Raw genomic sequence first — 21,156 nt, forward strand, 5'->3', positions numbered from 1 at the left:
CTAACTCTAGACTTATTGGATAGGCCTATTTACGTTTGGGCAATATATAATAATAATAATAATAATAATAATATCTCAGCAAAGACCGAACATATTTATTTTGTCTCGGCACACGACCGCTAATAGTAACACAGTGCATCAAAGCTTGCTGTTGTCTTGGCAACCTTACAAACGGCGATGAAAACAACAGTGAATTTCCCCCCTTTTGTGGTAATTTAGCACTAGTTTCTATGGTATTCTGCTTGCATTTTTGGGCTTCATTTGGATGCTTTATTTTTATCTTTAGTCAATTGAGTATAGTTCTAAAAAAAGCAAAGGCTAAATAGTAAATAATCTGCGCAGGGCCCATCATAGGGTGGGGGCTGCGGGGGTGTCCCGTACGCCCATGATGTAATGGTAATACATCACTTACAAAGGGTTCATGTTAACTACTGTTTATCAGACGATTTTAATGTGTTAGTGTTTCAACTATATCTTGCAATTATAGCTATGCAACAATCTGATAAACTGCAATTGCACTCATAAACATTACAAAAAGAAATGTCATGCCATGAACTACACAAAAAAGTTATCCCAATAATCATCATTTTGTTATTCAACAAGTGCTAGGCTATTAAGATAAAAAGTTTCTGCTGTAGAGTTTGTGCCTAATCTGTCTCTCCACAATGGGCTACACAATGCATCTGAATATTTTATAGGCCTATTTGTATTTTGACTGCAGTTAAGAGCAAAATGATGAGAACATGTTAAACATTGGAAGTTTAAGATTCTTTATTAAATATTCTTACTTTATGCAAAACATATAGGCATCTGTACACTGTACTTCTATAACATCATAACATAAATCATTAAATTATAGTTCAGATGAACCGTACAAACCCAATCTTGTTTTTTGCTATTTATTTAGGCCTATTTATTTATATCAGCAGATCTGTGTTGATTCAGTTCATTTCAATAACTGCTGATGTTGCAAACTGTGGTTAAGCTGTAAAGCAGCTCGAAAGAATTGACCAAGATATGAAACATTATGGCTCCATATTATTAGAACAATAACTAGAATCTTTACTGCCATCCAATGTTCCTTAAAGACAAATAAATAAAATAAAAATGTTAAAGAAAAAACAAAAACAACAAACCGATTGTATTCCATTTATATATCAATGTATAACTTTTACATTATCTTGTGTGTATAAAAAGCACTCACCCAACCTAACAGTGCTTGACAAGTTTGAGATGGGGGGAAGGGCGCTTTGTTTAAAATGTTTGTCACCAAAGCCATTAATCCAGAGGGCGGGAGACTCAAAATATTAGCCTAAGCTATGTGCGTGACAGACCTTTTTGCAATCTTAGTGCTTTTTGTTAATTTTAATATCCTTATCTGATCATATGAAATAAGCTGACGAAATACACAATTGTTAGACTCTGTTATGAGTATTTGCAGTAAGTTTCTTTATTTGTTTGTATTCTGGAGATTTGCAGTGTTTTGCAGTGTTTCACGCTGCACTCCAGAAGTTCCAAATGGGATCAACCCTCCCCCCGCGCATTTGCCAGCGTCTGCTGCTGCCGAGCAGAGTATGTGCGAAGTTTTGGCTGGAGAGGGGAGGGATTTTGTAAAAGTCGGAGCGTTGTGTTTTTTTTTTTTTTTTTTTTTAATCTGCAAGAAATGTTATGAGTTTGGCGTGTGGTAGGGAAAAAAATTTTGCACAATAAGCCACTACGCAAATGTGTGTCTAAGTACACCAGCTGAAATATATTGTTCGACCAAAAACATCTTATCAATTATTTAAGTAATAAAGACACGTAATAAAGTAATAAATAAATTTAATTAAAACAGAAAGACGTATATTGCTTCAGCCTTATTCAAAGGCCGCGGAAACATGGTTTCGTTTCCATTTCACACCCGACGCTCTTGGTTTTCTTCCTATTTGTTAAATACAGGCAATTGATTGATGAAATATTGATTGAAATTAAGATACAATTTCTACAAAACGAAATTCACTTTAAAGAAAGACTTACTATAAAACAAAACTTAATGAAGTGGTCAAACTTACTTTTCATAATGAACATAGGTGGAATTTATTCATTTAAAAATAATAGGCAATAGCCCAATATTTAAATATAAATATGAAACTAAATTGGCTAAATTTTTATCCCTCTGGCCGACGAAAGCGCCGGCGCGATCTGATGGATTTTCTTCTAATGACAGCTGAAACAACTTAAAATAGGCCTTCCGTAATTTTTGGCGATAGCCTACCCTGAAACGTCTCAAAAGTGAACTTAAACTCAGCAAATAATTGTACCTAAAAAGAAAGAAATATTCAATTCGAAAAGATATAGGTCTTTGTTAAATAAGAGGCGATCTATCCGCTGGAACGTGTTGTTTCTGAAATCATGGCCAGTGCCCATTGCTGCTGTTATCAGTTCTCTTGGCGCTCGTGCACACGCGCAGTTTTCACACAGACAATCGAGCGTTTCGTTCTGGTAATAGCACAAAACAAAATGGACGCAACGTGTCCTTGCTCTTGATGTACAATCACAGATGAACACCTTTGGTTTTAATGAGTAAATTTGCCTAAATATTTATTCCTGCCGGTATTTTAGTCTGCGATATCAAAATCACTAAACATTACATAGCATATATAATAGCCAAAAATAAATAAATAAATAAATAATCAAGAACAATAAAAAAAGTCAAGAACAATAGCAGTTAATGAGAATTATTGCTCTTAATGCGGTCTTAATGCTGGACCGTTCTCATTTCGCTCCGCATATGGAACTTGAAGGATTTTTTTTTTTTTTTTGCCATAAGAGCAAACCAGAATGAAAATATTACATTTATAGCCTAATCCGTGTGTGTGTGCTCCTTCTATATATATATATATATATATATATATATACACATATATATACCTAATGACTGTTTAATGACAATAGCATGCAGTAAGACTTTGTGTAAAGGTCTTTCTTTTAATTTTTGATGCATAGAGAGTAGCTTAAGACTATCCCACGTTTTGAAATTAACTCACTTTAAATTTTCTAGTGGTTTTTAAGGATGTTAAAAGGTTATATTATAATGTTATTGTTGTTTTACGTCGTCCTTTCATCTCCGTTTACAAACCGACATTTTATATTCATATTATTAAAGTCACTTTCTAATCCGTCCCTTTGCGCCACCTGGTGGTAGTTTATTACACGCGACTGAATTTCAGTTAACGCAACGGCCCTGCGGCGGCGGTATGCACGGCGGTAATACCCATTTTGGTTGTCCACCTACTGTATGTGTAAAACGGCATGCAACATTTAAAAATGCACAAATAGCCTTGAATATATACAGACAAGCATACTAAAACAAACTAATATCTGGGGATACTTTCACCAGCTGTGCCTAGTTTAGCCTAGCCTAGAAGAGAAGAAGAAACCATATGTGAAAAGCTAAGTACACACTTACTGCTTCCATAGGAATTAAGAGGTGCTTCTAATCAAAATTCCTTGATTAATTGATAATCAGCAAGTGTGACCACCTCTATAAAAGCTGAAGTTTTGGCAGTTTGCTGTCTGAAGTCAGCTGAGCATTCAGGTGTGTGTTAATGCAATGCCAAGGAGAAAAGACATTTGGCTGTAATGCACAGTGCGATGTTTGGAGAAAACCAAACACAGCATATCAGCACAAACACCTCAAACCAACTGTCAAGCATGCTGGTGAAGGAGTGATGATTTGGGCTTTTTTGCAGCCACAGGACCAGGGAACCTTGCAGTCATTGAGTCGACTCTGTATATAAAAGTATTCTAGTCAAATTTAAAGCCATCTGTCCAACAGCTTAATTTTGACCGAAATTGGTTCATGCAACAAGGCAATGATCCCAAGGACACCAGCAAATCTACAACAGAATGACTGAAAAGTGCTGTCATGGTGTTGCAGTGCCCCGGTCAAAATCCAGACCTCAACACGATTGAAATGCTGTTGCATGACCTTAAGAAAGTTGTGCATAAAACCACACAAACCTCAATGAAATAACATTGTAAAGAAGAGTGGGACAAAGTTCGTCCACAATGAAGTGAGAGTCATACAAAAAACGTTCACTTTAATTTTTGCTGCTAAAGGTGGTTCTACAAGCAATTGAATCATGGGGTGTACTTAGTTTTTCACCTTTTTAGCGTTAATTTTGACCTGCGTGTCATTAGTAAATCCTGATAGTAGTTTAACACCAAAAGAGGGTTTGCACTGGCGCAAGCTGTTAGTAAATCTGGCCCTAAGTATTATCGTATTCTAAAGGAAACAAGCATTCAGCATTTCAACATTTTCTACTCTCATATTTAAAGGCTGCTATTGGAGTATAATCATTGTATCATGCGACTATGCATTACTTACGACCTAAAAGTTTGTTAAAAACCAGATAATAGTTACTAAGTTTCTAATATGTTTAAGAAAGACAGAAAAATTATGCTCATACATCTCCTCTCTCCTCCGTTCTGTCTCCGCTGGTTTGGTCCGAATGGTGACTGTATGTTTGGTCATTACTGAATTCATGTGAGTTAGCTGAAAAAACACAAAATCACATATTCAGTTACCAACACGCCTAACCAGACCTGACATGTTAAAGGTGAAGTACACAAAAAAGAGATATGGCTGAGACATTACAAAAGAGAAAAGTTCATGGAATATCACTCGAAAAAGAAGGGTTATGATCAAGCAAGAGCTTTAGGATGCTCATTAATATTAGAAAAGCTTTCCAGCGCTGGAGAGACTCAAGCGGGAAGGCCTAAAAATAGATGCTGAGGTTGCATTGCTTCTACTCCATACGTGAGTAACACTTGTTTTGCTATGTTTCACAGAACCAAGATAAGCTGTTGTTGTAATGTTAACTATAGTAACATGACAGTTTTGAGTGACATTGTTTGTCTGGAGCTTATGTGCTGCTGGTGACTAACGACAAACTCTTGCTTGTATAAAATCTTGTGAAATTCAGGTTCATGCTTTGCTCTTTTCTTGTCATTTCTCAGAAATCTCTTACTGATAAAAGACATCTATATTTTCAGTCCTGGAGGAGTCAAGGTGGGTGGCTGGGTGTATGGATTGTTCCAGCACCCCCTATGTTCTCTGAATGCTCACTGGGTCACTACCACCCTCTCTGAAAAATGTTGACCTAAGCATAACTGAATGTGTTTTTTTTTAATAACTTTTTTGTTTTTAACTGTTTAAGCACAATAAGATATGAAAAAGAACTCAATACTGCATTGACTGGTGGCTTTCTGTGTGGGCACTTCAAGTGTGTGCACAGAAAACCGCCTATCAGGCAGTGTGCGAGTAAAAAACGAAGTAGTCCTTACAGTCATATTGAGCTTGAACTGTTTAGAATTGCTAAAACTGGCATGGCTTAAAAACACATGCAAATACACTTTGTGACAACGAATCACCGCAACATCACATATGCGTAACCCTGGGGTAGAGGCAATAATCAAATTTAAACAGGTTTCTCGTGTGTAGCAATATATCATCCACCACTCTTTAACCCTATACAGCCCCTCATTCTAACCAGGATTTATAAAGTGAATGCTGTGCAGAGTAATCCATCTGTGTGGAGAAAATCCACACGTGTACTGATTTGACACGATTTTACATGTATATAAAAATGGCTTACATGAAGGGAAGCCATCTCCAAAGAACATGTTAAAGAGATCTTCAGGTGTAATATCAGACTCAAAGCCTCTGTGGAAATCAAATCCTCCATGAGTGCTGCTGGGCTCCTCTCCTCCACTTACATCATACTGCCTCTTCTTCTCTGGGTTACTGAGCACTGCGTAAGCATTTCCAATCTCTGGCAAAGAACAAGAACAGCATTTATTGTTTTATATTTTATGTACATCAACTTTTTAACAATGTATTGGAATAATTGGATATGGTGTTTTAGTGACAGCATTACTTTTAAAGGCCTCGGTTGCTCCTGGTGCATGGTTTTTGTCAGGGTGGAATTTCAAAGCCAGCTTTCTGTAGGCCTTTTTCAGTTCCTCAACATTGGCATCTTTTCTGACAGCTAGTACTTCATAGTAATTCTTACATTTCTTTATCCTAAAGACAACAAAAAGCAACAGTTTTTAAATGTTAAATCTATTTTACATTAAACCTTTTTTATTACAACTGTGGCTGCAAGAAGCTATCAAGTGCAGCTTTGCTGAGCTACATATATACACAAACACACTTACCACCCACTTTATTAGGTACACCTGTTCAACTGCCCATTAACACTAATCACTAATACACAGGGGCGTAACTACAGACAGTGCAGGCAGTGCAGCCGCACTGGGGCCCGTGCGGCGGGGGGGCCCGCTGCGCACCCGCAAGTGGGCCCCTGGCGATGAAGTGTCTCGTCAGGATGCTATATTATACATTCATTTTTAACCCATAATAATAAAACCGATTTAAATGACGTTCTTCTCGTTTTATTAATTTGAGGCCGTTTCTATTGCGTTATTTTGATGACAAATGTGAGAGAACATAATTGTAACACGAGAGTAGAGCGCAAATTTCTCTGTTTTCTCTCAGGCGGATATCTTTCACTAGGCAATTCACAATGACGTGCATGCGTTCTCATAATGGTCTCACGGCTCATGCTCTCGCTCACATACGTGTGCGAGCTCAAGCCTTGTCCTGTGCACTCCGAGTGAACCTTCTTGCTCTTTCTTTAGAATTGTTTTCTCACCTTGAATTAATGTTGCCGTAAACTTTCAACCACCAGACTATCGATTAAATGAAGAATAGCACCGTATAGGCTAGGGGAGCGCGGTGCACAACCTAACGCGGAGTAAGTAACACAGATATCACTGAACATTTACAACGCAAAAGTAAATTTCTAAAGTTATTTTTTTCCATCTGTTTTTTTTTTTTGTGTTTATTTAAAATAAGACAAATCTGATATTATTTAATCTTATTTAACAGTTGAGACTGTTATTTAATGCTAACCAGCAAATCCCAGTTGTGCAGATGGGGTGCTATTATAGCCTATTCTATAGCCTAATTTTATAAATTCTTTTGAGAAACCATGAGAAAAGGGCGACTAATGACTCACAGTCAATCTTCAGAAATTATTAATTATTATATTTTTAACTAGCCTACGCTGTATAGCCTAGCTGTATGATGTGTTTGCTATCAAACTCAAAACATTGTATAGGCTATTTTTAATGATTAAAAATGCCATTTTTTATTATTTTTGTATTAATTAATTTTTTGGACATAATGTTTTAGTTTAGAAAATTTTTTATTATATAAGGTAACATTTTAAGCTGTCATTTGGTCATGTTAATCTTAATGCGCCTCACCTTTGGGGCATGTTGTCACAATTCACTTCTAAGAAAAAAGTATCCTATAGGCTATAGAAATTATAAGGACTCACCTTTTCGTTTCATGAGATAGGCCTAGCATTTGCGATCTGATTTGTTTTTGCCAGTTCTCAGTTATTAAAGTCTATATAGTTATTTTGAGATAAATGCTTATAAATATGTATTTATTGAATTATTTTATTTAGTGATCTATCAGTTCATCAGATCTTCTATGATGTGTGGGCACACATCGACAGAAACATTGGAAACATCAAATTAAATGCGCTGAGTTTGAAATTTTAAATCACACGTCATTCACATTCTACCGCTTATTGTTGACTATTTATAGGCCTACACCCCTAAATGTTCCCGTTTCTTCCCGCCCGGTATTTTATCAAAAATGGCAGTAACAACCAAAAGTGTTTAGAAATATTTTGAGAAAACCATTAAAATTATTCCACATAATAAATGAGTCTTGTTTTATTTGTTATAATTTCCATGACTTTCCAAAAGAGGGTGAAATATTGAGAGATTGATTATGCTGATCAGACAAAGAAATAAAGATATTTATAAATAGGCCTATATAGCCTACTATAAATCATGTAGGCCTAACGTTACCATGGAACAGCTGTGTGGAAACGCGTCATCACAGTCCGTGAAAGGGTCCATTCATAAATCTATATTTTGATCATGTGACAAGACTACAACTCCGGCGGCAAAATTAAACGGCTGAGACTTAAGCGAGTAGCCATGCCATTCAAACACAAAAGTGGTTGTAAGAAGAGACAGGAGAGAAAAGAACAGGAGGAGAAGACTGCCAAGCTCCCAAAATTGGATTCCTTTGGATTTTTTACCAATTCTCCCCATCTGAAGTCCACTCCAAGCAGCTATCTAATGTTGGTGTAAATAATCATGAATTATAACGTAAATTATTGTGGTCAGCAGCTCATTAATAGCGTTGTAGACAGTGCTTGAAGTGGATGAAATAAAGTGCCGGTACTTTAAACAAATATGGACGTAGTGTTCGTGACGTCACCCATTGGAATCGGATACTGAAGCGTAAAGTAGCAGCGAACTGGCAGTGGCCATCTCGGCAGCGCGCCCATCGCGCGTCACTCCCGAATAACTGAAAATGGGCAAAAAGGCGGGACGTGGTGGAGCTGAGATGACGTGAAAACTAACAGACGGCAGACAAATGGCAATCCAACTGTCACTCAAAGTGGCCACGCCCTTAATTATGCAGACCCCCCATGCATTTAAGCTCCAAATTGAAAGTGAATGGGAAATAATAATAAAAAATTAATAATAAAAAAAATCCTCTCATTTAATTTAATCAATAAACAAATCGAATCTGAAAATTTCTACATTTAAATAAAGGTTCTAGAACATAGTGGAATTAACTTTTTATCTCATTCACAAAGAAAGATGAAAGGCTAACCTTTGCACTCTAAGAAAAGGATTACTGTTTGATGTATTATTGGGCTGTTGTTTTGTAATGTATTGGTTTTATTTACATTTTAATCAATTTATCTCTTATATAGAGATGTAGATGACAGAATAGAGTCATGTCTTTCAGTGGTGACTTGTAACTTTCTGCAAATTCATGTATAATAATTTGCAAAAGGAAACAATTTAAAATATATCATACAACAACAGAATGTTTAAATATACATTTCCAGTCAAACGTTTGTAAACATTACTATATTATTTTTATGTATTCTGCTCATCAAGCCTGCATTTATCTGATCCAAAATCAAAAACAGTAATATTTTTAAATATTAAAACTGATAAAGACTTATCTGAGGAGCAGCATGAGTCAGGAGAGGTTGAGCGGGCTGGCTATTTTATCCATTGAGCGCACCAGAGCCCGTGAAATGGACATTAAGGACATTGTCGATGATTTTGCTCAGCGAAAGGCTCGTCGGACGCAACTCAAATAGGCACAGATACTTTTCAAAGGATTCAGTGCACCTTATAAGCTGCCATGCCCCTGGCTGTTATTATTTTAGGGCCACTTCATTGTGTTTATGTGCTTGTGGATTTTAAATTGTTTGTGTGTTTAAGTTCATTTAACACAAAAAGTAGCAATACACAGCTGCAAAAATAAATAAAGTTGAATTAACGTATTTGATTTCCATTGTTGTCCTTGATTTAAAAAAAAAAATAGATTAGTGTCAATGATTCATTTAGCTTATATCTGCACCCTAATTACATACAAAATTACCTAATTACAAATAAAGTAAATTTTAACACAAAACTCTTCACTCTTATACTGAAATCATCACAGACTGTACCTTGATATAGAAAGGCAACTTATTCCACTTCTTATTACCTGAATATTTAAACAACCTTTGACCATATAATGTCTTACACCTACATTAATATATGCTTCTATAGGGTTCTATAGGGTTCCTTTCTAGACACAAGCGCAGTGTGTTTCTGCTTCATCAACCCTATATATAACTGCAGACAAGGGGGCCCATCGTAATAGCCTGCACTGGGGCCCATCATTATTAAGTTACGCCACTGCTAATACAATATCTAATCAGCCAATCATATAGCAACCACTCAATGTAATTAGCATAAAGTACTCAAAAACCATACTTGAGTAAATGTATAGATATCTTACCAGAAAATGACTTTGGTAGAAGTTAAAGTTGCTTTTTGGAATGTTACTTGAGTAAAAGTTTTAAAGTATGTGATATTTTTTGTACTTAAGTACGAAAAGTATTTTTTTGATATTAAATGTACTTAAGTATTGAAAGTAAAAGTACAAGTAAATGTAAAATACAAGAGGAGCAAAAAAACGGTTCTATACACAGTTTGAGCAGCAAGATTGTGTTAAGTTTTAACTCTCTTACATTTTGTTTCTTTAAATTAAAAATGGCTAAATGTTTATTGTAATTTTTTACATTAAAAATACTAATGTATTAATTATACATTGATTGTTCATGTTAATTTATAGTGCATTATAACTAATGTAAGAGACAACTTTAAATGTTAAAATGTAAATGTTGAAATTAAAAATGAACAATACTTTTATTAACCTTATTTAATGTTACAAATGTACTCTTATTAAAAAATGTTACTATTTCATATAAATCCAAAACAGTCATGCTTAAAAATTACCATCTTTACACACAAAGGCATAGCATGGGTCTATTATATGTATACTTTCACACATTATTTGGCTCCATTTTAGAAAAATTGATTATCTAATCAAAATATGTGTTACAGTGCCAATAAAAACTGAAATTGAATAGGCTACTTTTCTGATTTGTTATACTTCTGTCTCTGTATGATGAGAATACAGTTTAAATATGCAACTTCACCGGATAATGAATGCATAACAGCAAACAAATAGTTATAAACTAATGCAAATGAATGGTAACAATCATGGCATACAGTTGTTACAGGTACTAATGTTAGCATCCTCTCAGCCTAGACGGCAAACATACTGTTCTCCACTAATGCAGCATCTAGTCAACAAACTAATTACTTTATAGTGATATGAAAACATGTACTGTTAGTGTACACTGTATAACATACTGTTTTGTTGTCCGTTTTAAATTGTTTTGAAGTGACCCGCTCTGTGCAGCGTGCAGCCTCACAATCACGTGTCAAAACAAACTATCAGTGATAGTTTTTATTTCGCCTCTAGAGGCCGCTCTTGTAATGTCTCGTAATCTATGCTTGTAATGACAGCGCACTCTTCTCAGCCACTCCAGCAACGGACGCAACCTGGAAAATGAAATCAACCACGGTTGTACGAGCACTTGTTTGCGCATGCTTGCTTGCAGTCTGTGTTCTTCCGGCTTTATTTTGTAGTAAGTAACGAAAATGCTTTGGGAAAATGTATCGGAGTAAAAGTATACAATTTATTTAAGAAATGTAGTGGAGTAAAAGTAAAAGTTGACAGAAATATAAAAACTCAAGTAAAGTACAGATTCTCCCAAAAAATACTTAAACACTGTAACTAAGTATTATTACTTCGTTACATTACACCACTGGTAATTAGGCAAGTAGACACGAGCTTTCTGTGCAGGCACTTCGAGTATGTACACAGAAAACCTTCTGTTAGACAGTGTGCAAGTACAAAATCGAGTTCTCTTTACTGTAGGGTGACCAGGCGTCCAGTTTTTCCCAGTATTTCAGTTCTATTTTTAGTGTCCCGACAAAAGTTTATTTGCATGTGTTTTTAAGCCATGCCAGTTTAAGCAATTGTAAATAGTTCAAGCTCAATACCCACCGGTATTTTTATTTATTTTTTGCTATTAGAGCAAATGCAAATACAAAAATTTTATTTGCTGTCATCTCCCATTCATTGCTACAGAAGTTTACCCAACTATGATGACTTAAGCTTCTGAGAACCCCGGAAATGTGAAAAAGATTCATGACCTGCATTTGTCCCCCCACAAAAAAGTAACTATAATTAATTTAAATCCTATTAACCAACATTATTAATTGCAATTACAGTACAAAGGGAAAACTGATTTAAACCATTTTTTGTTTGACAGGAAGCTAGTTGAGGTCCTGATGACAATATATAAATAAAATAATAAATAATTGACAGGATGTAATAATGTTATGATTTTTGTTACATCTACACTTTGGTCATACATTTACAGACACCTTGCAAAACCTGCAAATGTTTTTTTTTTTTTTTTTTATAAGAAGGATCATAAAAATGTTTTTATTTAGTACTGCCATAATTAAGCTATTTCACATATCAGATGTTTACATATAGCCTAACCACATTCCTGGAGGCCCCCAACACTTCATGTTTTCCATGTGTGGGATTACAAATTTAAGAATCTGTTTAAGATCTGCGGATCTTACATCCTGACCATTTGGCAGGACAAGCTTAAGATACAGCAGTGTCTTTGTCTCTATGATAATGTAAAGGTATGGGCGATACTGTCAGACTGATTGGATTAGCACCTATGCATTTGAATGACACAAATATGCTGATTAGATCATGGCTGGGAAATGTAGGGAATGATCTGATTCCTTACTGCATTTGCATCCTTTGTTTAGATTGTCCACACCTCTACTCTATGTATCCCTCCCCCTTGAATGTATATGAACTACCAAGTCACTGCCTTAGTTAGACTTTGGATGACCGCAGCGACGCACAGCTTGTTTCTCAATAAAGAGTAACTTCTGCTTCAAGAGATCCCAAAGTCTCCTGGTCTATGCTTCTGAGATTTCCAACACATGTCTCCTTAATCAAACACACCTGATTCAGATCATCAACTCATTAGTAGAGACTCCTAGACCTGAAATGGGTGTGTCAGACAAAGGAGAGATACAAAATATGCAGCGTTGGGGGGCCTCCAGGAACGTGGTTGGGAATTACTGGTCTAGTCCATAAGACAAAATACAAGACAAATTACATACACTTGATTTTTAATATTGTGTGTCATTACCTGGATGATCCACGTCTGTTTTGTGTGTGTGTGTGTGTGTGTGTGTGTGTGTGTAGCCCTGTTCAAATACCCACACTTGTAGTCCTTGGACTTGACCACTTATATGATGTATTTCCTGTATTTGGCTCAAGTGTTCAAGTGGGCATGAAGACTGCAAGTGTGTGTAGAACTTTTGATTACCCGAAAGGACACACTTATAGTCTTGCAAAAAAATGCAAGTTATTACAGAGCTTTTTTTTTTTTTTTAATTATTATTATTTTCAGTGCTTTGCATTTTAAAATACACTTCTAAATGCATGTTTAGTGGTTGCTATGTAACTAACAGAAGACACAATATTAAAATTGTGGTGCTTCTTTAAGTGATAAAAAGCAGTTTCAAATGATGTACAAAATATACACAGCCTACTTATCTTTGCATCAATAAAACATACAACACTTTATATTTTACTACCAAATTATATGTAATATATAATTAATTTAACTTACAGTCGAAGGTTTTTCTTGACATCTTGCGATTTCGGGGGCATGTGAATTCCCGAACATAATGCATGATGGGATATGTTTAGCCTTGAATAGCACTCCGAAGCGCACTTACTTTCTGTCGCGTACATGCGCTCTCAAGTGGCCAAGACCGCAAGTGTGGGTATTTGGACAGGGCTAGAGTCTGTGTGTGCAATTTTGTGACATATCAGGACACAAATGTGTATAATGACATGGGTATGACATAGGTATTACAAAAAGAAGAGACTTATGAGGACATATGTTGGGTTATGTTTTAACCCAACACATGCTGTGATTTCACTACATGGTGTCAGCACTTTAAACTAGTATTCGTGACACTGCAGTGTGAGTTAGACTTATTTGTATTAATGTATTTATTTGTATTAACATATTTTAATCACTATTCTGTCATTTTTCATTGACAATCATTTCACTGTATGTAAATCACACATTTATGCCAAAAATCGTAATATTCAAAGTATACAGTTGTGCTGTCATTGCATTTACTGTTTAGGATTAATTAGGGGCCAAGCACCGAAGGTGCTTAGGCACCTATTGTTATTGTTGGCGTTCCGTACGCTTATTAGGGGCCAAGCACCGAAGGTGCTTAGGCACCTATTGTTATTGTTAGTTAGGGGCCAAGCACCGAAGGTGCGGAGGCACCTATTGTTTCCGTTAGTTTTCTTCTTCTTCTTCTTCTTATTAGGGGCCAAGCACCGAAGGTGCTTAGGCACCTATTGTTATTGTTGGTGTTCCGTACGCTTATTAGGGGCCAAGCACCGAAGGTGCGGAGGCACCTATTGTTATTGTTGGCGTTCTTTTTTTTTTTTTTTTTTCTTCTTCTTCTTCTTCCGCTCTTGAAGTCTATGGCAACCCATAGAACCGTTTGCGGGAAAGTTGTGAAATTTTGCACACAGTTAGAGGACAGTCTGAACTATGTCCATAGCATATTTGGAGTCTCTAACTCATTCCCTCTAGCGCCACCAGCTGTCCAAAGTTGCACTTATGTTTATGTTAATAACTTTTGAACCATAAGTGCTAGAAACAAAATTCTTTTTTCCTCTGATTCCTTGGCTCAAGCCGAATCGATTGCACCATATGACCTCTTCAGACCATGCTGACAAAAGTTATGGAATTCAAGTCGATTCCTCAAACCGTTTTCGAAAAACTCGCAAACTAATTGTACCTAGTGTTTGCGAAAACAGAAGTGAGGCTGTATCTCCCCAATGCTTTATCGTATTCAGACCAAACTTGGTACCTGTCATCACAAGCATGACCTGAGGTACCATGCAGTGTTTCGGCGCAGCGCCACCTACTGGTGCAGAGATATGAAAAATGGTAATTTTTGCTTATAACTTCTGAATGGTTTGTTCAAAAATCATAAAAGTGGTCTCGTTAGATTCAGGGTGACATGCTGAGTCGACTGATATCCAATTTTCCCTGATCAGCCATTTTGGCTGTCGGCCATTTTGAATTATGTGCTAAAATGCTGTATTTTATGAACGCAATAGCGTATCATTATGAAACTTGGTATGGGTCATCAGCACAATGCCCTGAAGCAGCCTAAGAAGTTTCGGACCAGCGCCACCTTGTGGTCAAAAGTTATAACAAAATTCCGATTGTAATGAAACTGGTCTCAGTAGATTCCTTGGGTCATGCTGAGAACATTGATATCAAATTTGCCATAGTCAGCTGAACTTCCTGTCCGCCATATTGTTTTTCTTTAAAAACCTACTTTTTCAAACTCCTCCTAGACCGTTGCTCAGATTTTCACCAAAATTGAACCGTATCATCTTCAGACCATGTCGACAAAAAGTTATGGATTTCAAGTCAATAAGTCAAACCGTTTTCGTATGCCGGAGCAAAGAATTTGAGATATGATGCAAAAATTACTCTTGAAGCTGTATCTCTACAATGCTTTGACATATTCAGACCAAACTTGGTATGTGTCTTCACAAGCATGACCTGAGGCAACATACAGTGTTTCGGCGCAGCGCCACCTACTGGAGTGGAGATGTGAAAATTTTTTATTTTTGCTTATAACTTCTGATGGGTTTGACCAAAATTCATAAATAGGCATGGGTCATCAGGACAAAGCCCTGAAGGAGCCTGAGAAGTTTCGGACCGGCGCCACCTTGTGGTCAAAAGTTATAACAAAATTTACAAAAATGCTAATAACTTTTGACTGTATTAACTGATTGTAATGAAACTGGTCTCAGTAGATTCCCTGGGTCATGCTGAGAACAAAGATATCAAAATTGCCATAGTCAGCTGAACTTCCTGTCCGAAATAGGTTTTCAAAGAAAAACAATACTTTTTCGAACTCCTCCTAGACCGTTGCTCCGATTTTCACCAAAATTGAACCGTATCATCTTCAGACCATGTCAACAAAAAGTTATGGATTTCAAGTCGATAAGTCAAACCATTTTCGTATACCAGAGCAAAGAATTTGAGGCATGTTGTAAAACACACTCTTGTAGCTCTATCTCTGCACTGCTTTATCGTATTCAGACCAAACTTGGTACCTGTCATCACAAGTATGACCTGAAGCATCATGCAGTGTTTCGGCGCAGCGCCACCTACTGCTGCGGAAATATGAAAAATGGATATTTTCCCTTATAAATTCTGATGGGTTTGTCCAAAAATCATAAATTTGGTCTTGTTGGATTTGGGGCATCATGCAGAGTCAAATGATAACCATTATTACCATATCAGCAATTTTGGCCGTCGGACATTTTGAATTTTGTGCTAAAATGCTGTATTTTACGAACGCATTAGCGTATCTTTACAAAACTCGGTATGGGTCATCAGCACAATGCCCTGAAGGAGCCTGAGAAGATTCGGACCAGCGCCACCTTGTGGTCAAAAGTTATAACAAAATGTACAAAAATGTTAATAACTTTTGACTGTATTCACCAATTGTAATGAAACTGGTCTCCGTTGATTCCTTGGGTCATGCTGAGAACATAGATATCAAATTTGCCATAGTCAGCTAAACTTCCTGTCCGCCATATTGTTTTTCTTTAAAAACCTACTTTTTCGAACTCCTCCTAGACCGTTGCTCCGATTGTCACCAAAATTGAACCGTATCATCGTCAGACCATGCCGACAAAAAGTTATGGATTTCAAGTCGATACGTCAAATCATTTTCATATACCGGAGCAACGAATTTGAGGCATGATGCAAAACCCACTCCTGAAGCTGTATCTCTGCACTGCTTTATCATATTTAGACCAAACTTGGTACATGTCATCACAAGCATGACCTGAGGCATCATGCAGTGTTTCGGCGCAGTGCCACCTACTGGAGTGGAGATATGAAAAATTGTTATTTTTGCTTATAACTTCTGATGGGTTTGACCAAAATTCATAAATTTGGTATGGGTCATCAGGACAATGCACTGAAGGAGCCTGAGAAGTTTCGGACCAGCGCCACCTTGTGGTCAAAAGTTATAACAAAATTGACAAAAATGCTAATAACTTTTTTTCTAATTGCTCACTGCTGCTGTTGGTCTGATGCTCCCAGCCATGTTGGCTTGCTTCTTGTGCCATTTTTGTGCTTGGCCCCGTAATTGCTGCTTGCAGCTATATTTCTTCTTCTTCTCCTTCCGCTCTTGAAGTCTATGGCAACCCATAGAACCGCTATGTTATAAAGTTATGAAATTTGGCACACAGTTAGAGGACAGTGTGCGCTATGTCCATAGCAAATTTGGAGTCTCTAACTCAATCCCTCTAGCGCCACCAGCTGTTCAAAGTTGCACTTATGTTTATGTTAATAACTTTTGAACCGTAAGGGCTAGAAACAAAATTCCTTTGGTCAAAACGAATCGATCGCACCCTATGACGTCATTTTCCATCATGAAAATTTTTCTGCCATTTTGAATTTTCTGAAAAACCTACTTTTTCGAACTCCTCCTAGGCCGTTGCTCCGATTTTCACAAAAATTGAACCAGATCATCTTCAGACCATGCCGACAAAATTTTATGGAATTCAAGTCGATTCCTCAAACTGTTTTCGAAAAACACCCGAACGAATTGTACGTCGTGCTTGCGAAAATAGACATAAGGCTGTATCTCCGCAACGCTTTATCGTATTCAGACCAAACTTGGTACGTCATCACAAGCATGACCTGAGGCAACAGTTTTGGACCAGCGCCACCTTGTGGTCAAAAGTTATAACAAAATGTACAAAAATGTTAATAACTTTTGACTGTATTCACCAATTGTAATGAAACTGGTCTCAGTAGATTCCATGCTGAAAACATAGATATCAAATTTGCCATAGTCAGCTAAACTTCCTGTCCGCCATATTGTTTTTCTTTAAAAACGTACTTTTTCGAACTCCTCCTAGACCGTTGCTCCGATTTTCACCAAAATCAAACCGTGTCATCTTCAGACCATGCCGACAAAAAGTTATGGATTTCAAGTTGAAATGTCAAACCATTTTCATATACCAGAGCAAAGAATTTGAGGCATGATGCAAAAACGACTCTTGAAGCTGTATGTCTTCAGTGCTTTGTCATATTGACACCAAACTTTGCAAGTGTCATTGTCACCTCACTCTGACCATACCACAACAATTTGGACACAGCGCCACCTATTGGTCGAAAGTGATGAACTAGTAAATCCTAATTTTTGATCATTTTTCAGCTCTTTTACCTAAAATGATCTTAATAGGTCTTTAATTGCTCACTGCTGCAGTTAGCCTGATGCTCCCAGTCATGTTGGCTTGCTTCTTGTGCCGTTTTTGTGCTTGGCCCCGTAATTGCTGCTTGCAGCTATATTTAAATATTTAACATCATTAAATTTCTTTAAGGCAGTTACCTCACATTCATTCAACTATTTCAATCACTGGAATAAGGGCACTAATGCACAAGCAATGCTGCTTATACGAAAATTAACCTAAGTTACTATACACTCTTACTATAGTAAAACCATGGTTCGCCTTTGTAAGGGTGTTTGATTAATTATATGAAATGTAAGTTATACTTCTGTTTAATTGTCAGTTTGGCTTGTTTGTGCATGTCTTGTAGGCTCTTCGCTGCTTGTTTACAGTCAGAAAGCGATGCTAATGGTACTAGCAGATTTACAGTGATTGTCAATCTGTAAACAGATTGTCCGGAGGTAATCAGTGATGCTTGTCAGTTTTAACTCGTATTTGATTGCGGTACAATTGTAAATGTAAAAAGTAGTCTAGCCATCTTAATAATGCATCGTCACCCATAGTTACTACACTTTTACTATAGTAAAACCATGGTTCACTTTTGTAAGGGTGTTTATCAGTCAAATTCATTTAAAAAAAATATAATAAAATAAAATAAAATAAAAATAAATTCAACAGGTATATAATATGATCAGTAAGAGAAAAACAATGTTAATGATAATACGAGCACTGGACTGTGGCAGGTTAGTGGGGAAATATAAACCTTAATTTATTTATTATTCAGAATGCAGAACTTCAAAATAACAGACAATGCTGTCAAACATTCAACGCTTTTCTAGTTACAATTACATGAGAACTTCAAATAATATTAATTCTTACGCTTTACATTTCTGTTTGCTACCTCAGTTCAATTTCAAGAATTACATTTGAATTTAAAACACATTTACAACAAATTCAGAATTTTGAACAACTCTGCTGAAAATGGAAATAAATTCATTTTCTTCTACTCTTTCCTCTTCTACTGTCTTTATGTGACTAGTTCTTAAAAAGCAAACCATGAGGTAGAATTCTATGTAACCATCCCCAAACTGCAGCTGTCATGGCATACATTTATTTGTTATTTCTTAGCACCATCTTGTGGCAGTTTGGTGTAACAACAAAGAAAATTGATGACTGTGAGTTGTTTTCTTAGTGGTTGGTTTAGGTCATGTGACTCTTGGGTTAGAGGTTAACCAGGAAATAACCGCAGTGTTCCAGATTCTTTCCATGCGGTTGGCTCTCTGTTTCCTTTACGTTTTGTGCCTTGGAAAGGCTTTGCCTGTAAGTTGTTACCTTTCTTTTAATATGCGTATATATTTGTAATTAATAAGTTTGAGTTTAAATTGAACTATTCTCTAACGATGGTAATTCGCGAACAACAATAATACTAAGTGAAGTTGAATGCAGCCAGTTGTGCGTTCAGAGAACATTGTAAATGCTGTAAATTCATCCATGTTTATTCGTGAACATTCTGTAACAAGACATTTGTAATCTTTGTATGTTTCAGTTTTACAAAAAAGAGAAAGAAGAGGAAAGAACATAACAGTAAAAACCCTCAACTTTACTCCTGCGTCTGACCTTTTCTGACTCCTGTTAGCTATCTGTCAGTTTTGCGTAGATGAAACACGCATCTGGGACAGAATAGCAGCTAACAAACAGGCCACTGATTACCATGGCAGCACAGGCACAACTGCAAGATAAGATTGTTTTACAACCCAAAGGAGTTTTACTTTAGATAGTGAGTTTTACTCTCACTTCTTTTACTTTTAGGTTGCGTTCACACTTGTAGTTTGGTTTGTTTAGTTCATTTGGTCCGGACCAAAGAAAAAAAAAGAAAAAAACCTTTACTCCTGGTCCGATTAGTGTTCAGATTGGCAATTTTATCACCGAACCAAAAGATACTGAACCTTAACCCTCTGGGGGTCTAAGGATTTTTGGGGCCCTGGAGAAGTTTTGACATGCCCTGACATTTGTGCTTTATTCAGTTGTTCATAAACATATTAATGACAAAATTGTCATTACTGTAACAATCACCGTCTGTTCCTGTCACTCCCCGGACTACGCTTCCCACAATTCTCTCTGTCAGTCACATGTTCACTCCACACCAATCACCTGTCTGATCTGCCAGACTATGCCCTCATTGACTTTTTTATCTATGGATTAAACGAACCACTTAAGGACTATGTACTTACCAATGGTCCACGAGGGTCGTTCGTGGAATTCCTGGACTTTGCCCTACTCACAGTTGGTTCAACTTTTACTGTGGGGGTCGCGGAGGAACACGACACCATGCTGAACCACATAATGGTGGCCGCTACAGACTGCTTACATAAAATGGCGGATGCTACAACGCCTCATCACGTCTCCGCTGATCGCCCAGAGCAACGTCACGTCTCCGCAGATCTTCCAGAGTCAAGTCACGCTTCCGCTGATCGCCCAGAGCCACGTCACGTCTCTGGATCTATCCAAGGGCGCAGAGGACTACGTTCTAGTGTGGTTGATCCTCCACTGACTTCAGCTCGAGCAGCTGGCATTCCGAAGCCTCAGCCAGCCGCTTCGCTCTCAAGCCCGGTGGCCGCTTCGCACTCAAATCAGCCGGCAGCTTCGCTCTCAAGCCTGGTGGCCGCTTCGAACTCAAGCCAGCTGGCCGCTTCGCACACAAACCAGCCGGCCGCTTCGCACTCAAGCCAGCCGGCCGCTTCGCACTCAAGCCTGCCGGACGCTTCGCACTCAAGCCTGCCGGACGCTTCGCACGCAAGTTCGCCGGTTGCAACGCTCTCAAGTTCGCCGGTTGCAACGCTCTCAAGTTCGCTCAAAAGGGCTGCTTTGCCAGTGCCCACGGGCAAGATGGCCGCCCCTGCGGTGCGTAAGGATGCAGGGGGCGTTCCAGCCACTGAGTCCGCTCCAGAACCCGATCCAACCAGTGAACCATCGCCTCACCCTCAGAAGAGGAGGAGGAGGAGGAGGAAGAACATGCAGAAGAAGAAGCCTTGATGCAGATGATCCTTATTCTCTGGAACATGTAGATGGAAGGATCTTTAGATTCTGAAGTAGAGTGCAGATCCGGAACACGCAGATCTGGAGGATCTCTGATGAGAGGATTGAAGTTGGTACAGAAGATATCTTGAAGATGGGGGGGCTAAGCTTGTAGTCGTTGTCTCTGTTGCAGTTTTCAAACTCCCCAAATTCACTTCTTGCAGAACTTCCTTGTT

General features: G+C 37.5%; 1 protein-coding gene across 1 annotated transcript in view; it reads right to left on the reverse strand.

Moving 5' to 3' along the window:
- dnajb14 (DnaJ heat shock protein family (Hsp40) member B14) overlaps positions 1 to 21,156 on the reverse strand; it is a 272,202-nt gene that overhangs the window by 12,429 nt on the left and 238,617 nt on the right. Inside the window, exons 3-5 of the mRNA XM_067403583.1 lie at positions 5,922 to 6,067; positions 5,640 to 5,816; positions 4,452 to 4,537 (exon numbers count right to left, since the gene is read on the reverse strand). Coding sequence (XP_067259684.1) covers positions 4,452 to 4,537; positions 5,640 to 5,816; positions 5,922 to 6,067 — 409 coding nt within the window. The remainder of the gene's footprint in view (positions 1 to 4,451; positions 4,538 to 5,639; positions 5,817 to 5,921; positions 6,068 to 21,156) is intronic.

The sequence above is a fragment of the Chanodichthys erythropterus genome, chromosome 12 (assembly GCF_024489055.1).
Source record: "Chanodichthys erythropterus isolate Z2021 chromosome 12, ASM2448905v1, whole genome shotgun sequence".
Taxonomy (NCBI): Eukaryota; Metazoa; Chordata; class Actinopteri; order Cypriniformes; family Xenocyprididae; genus Chanodichthys; species Chanodichthys erythropterus.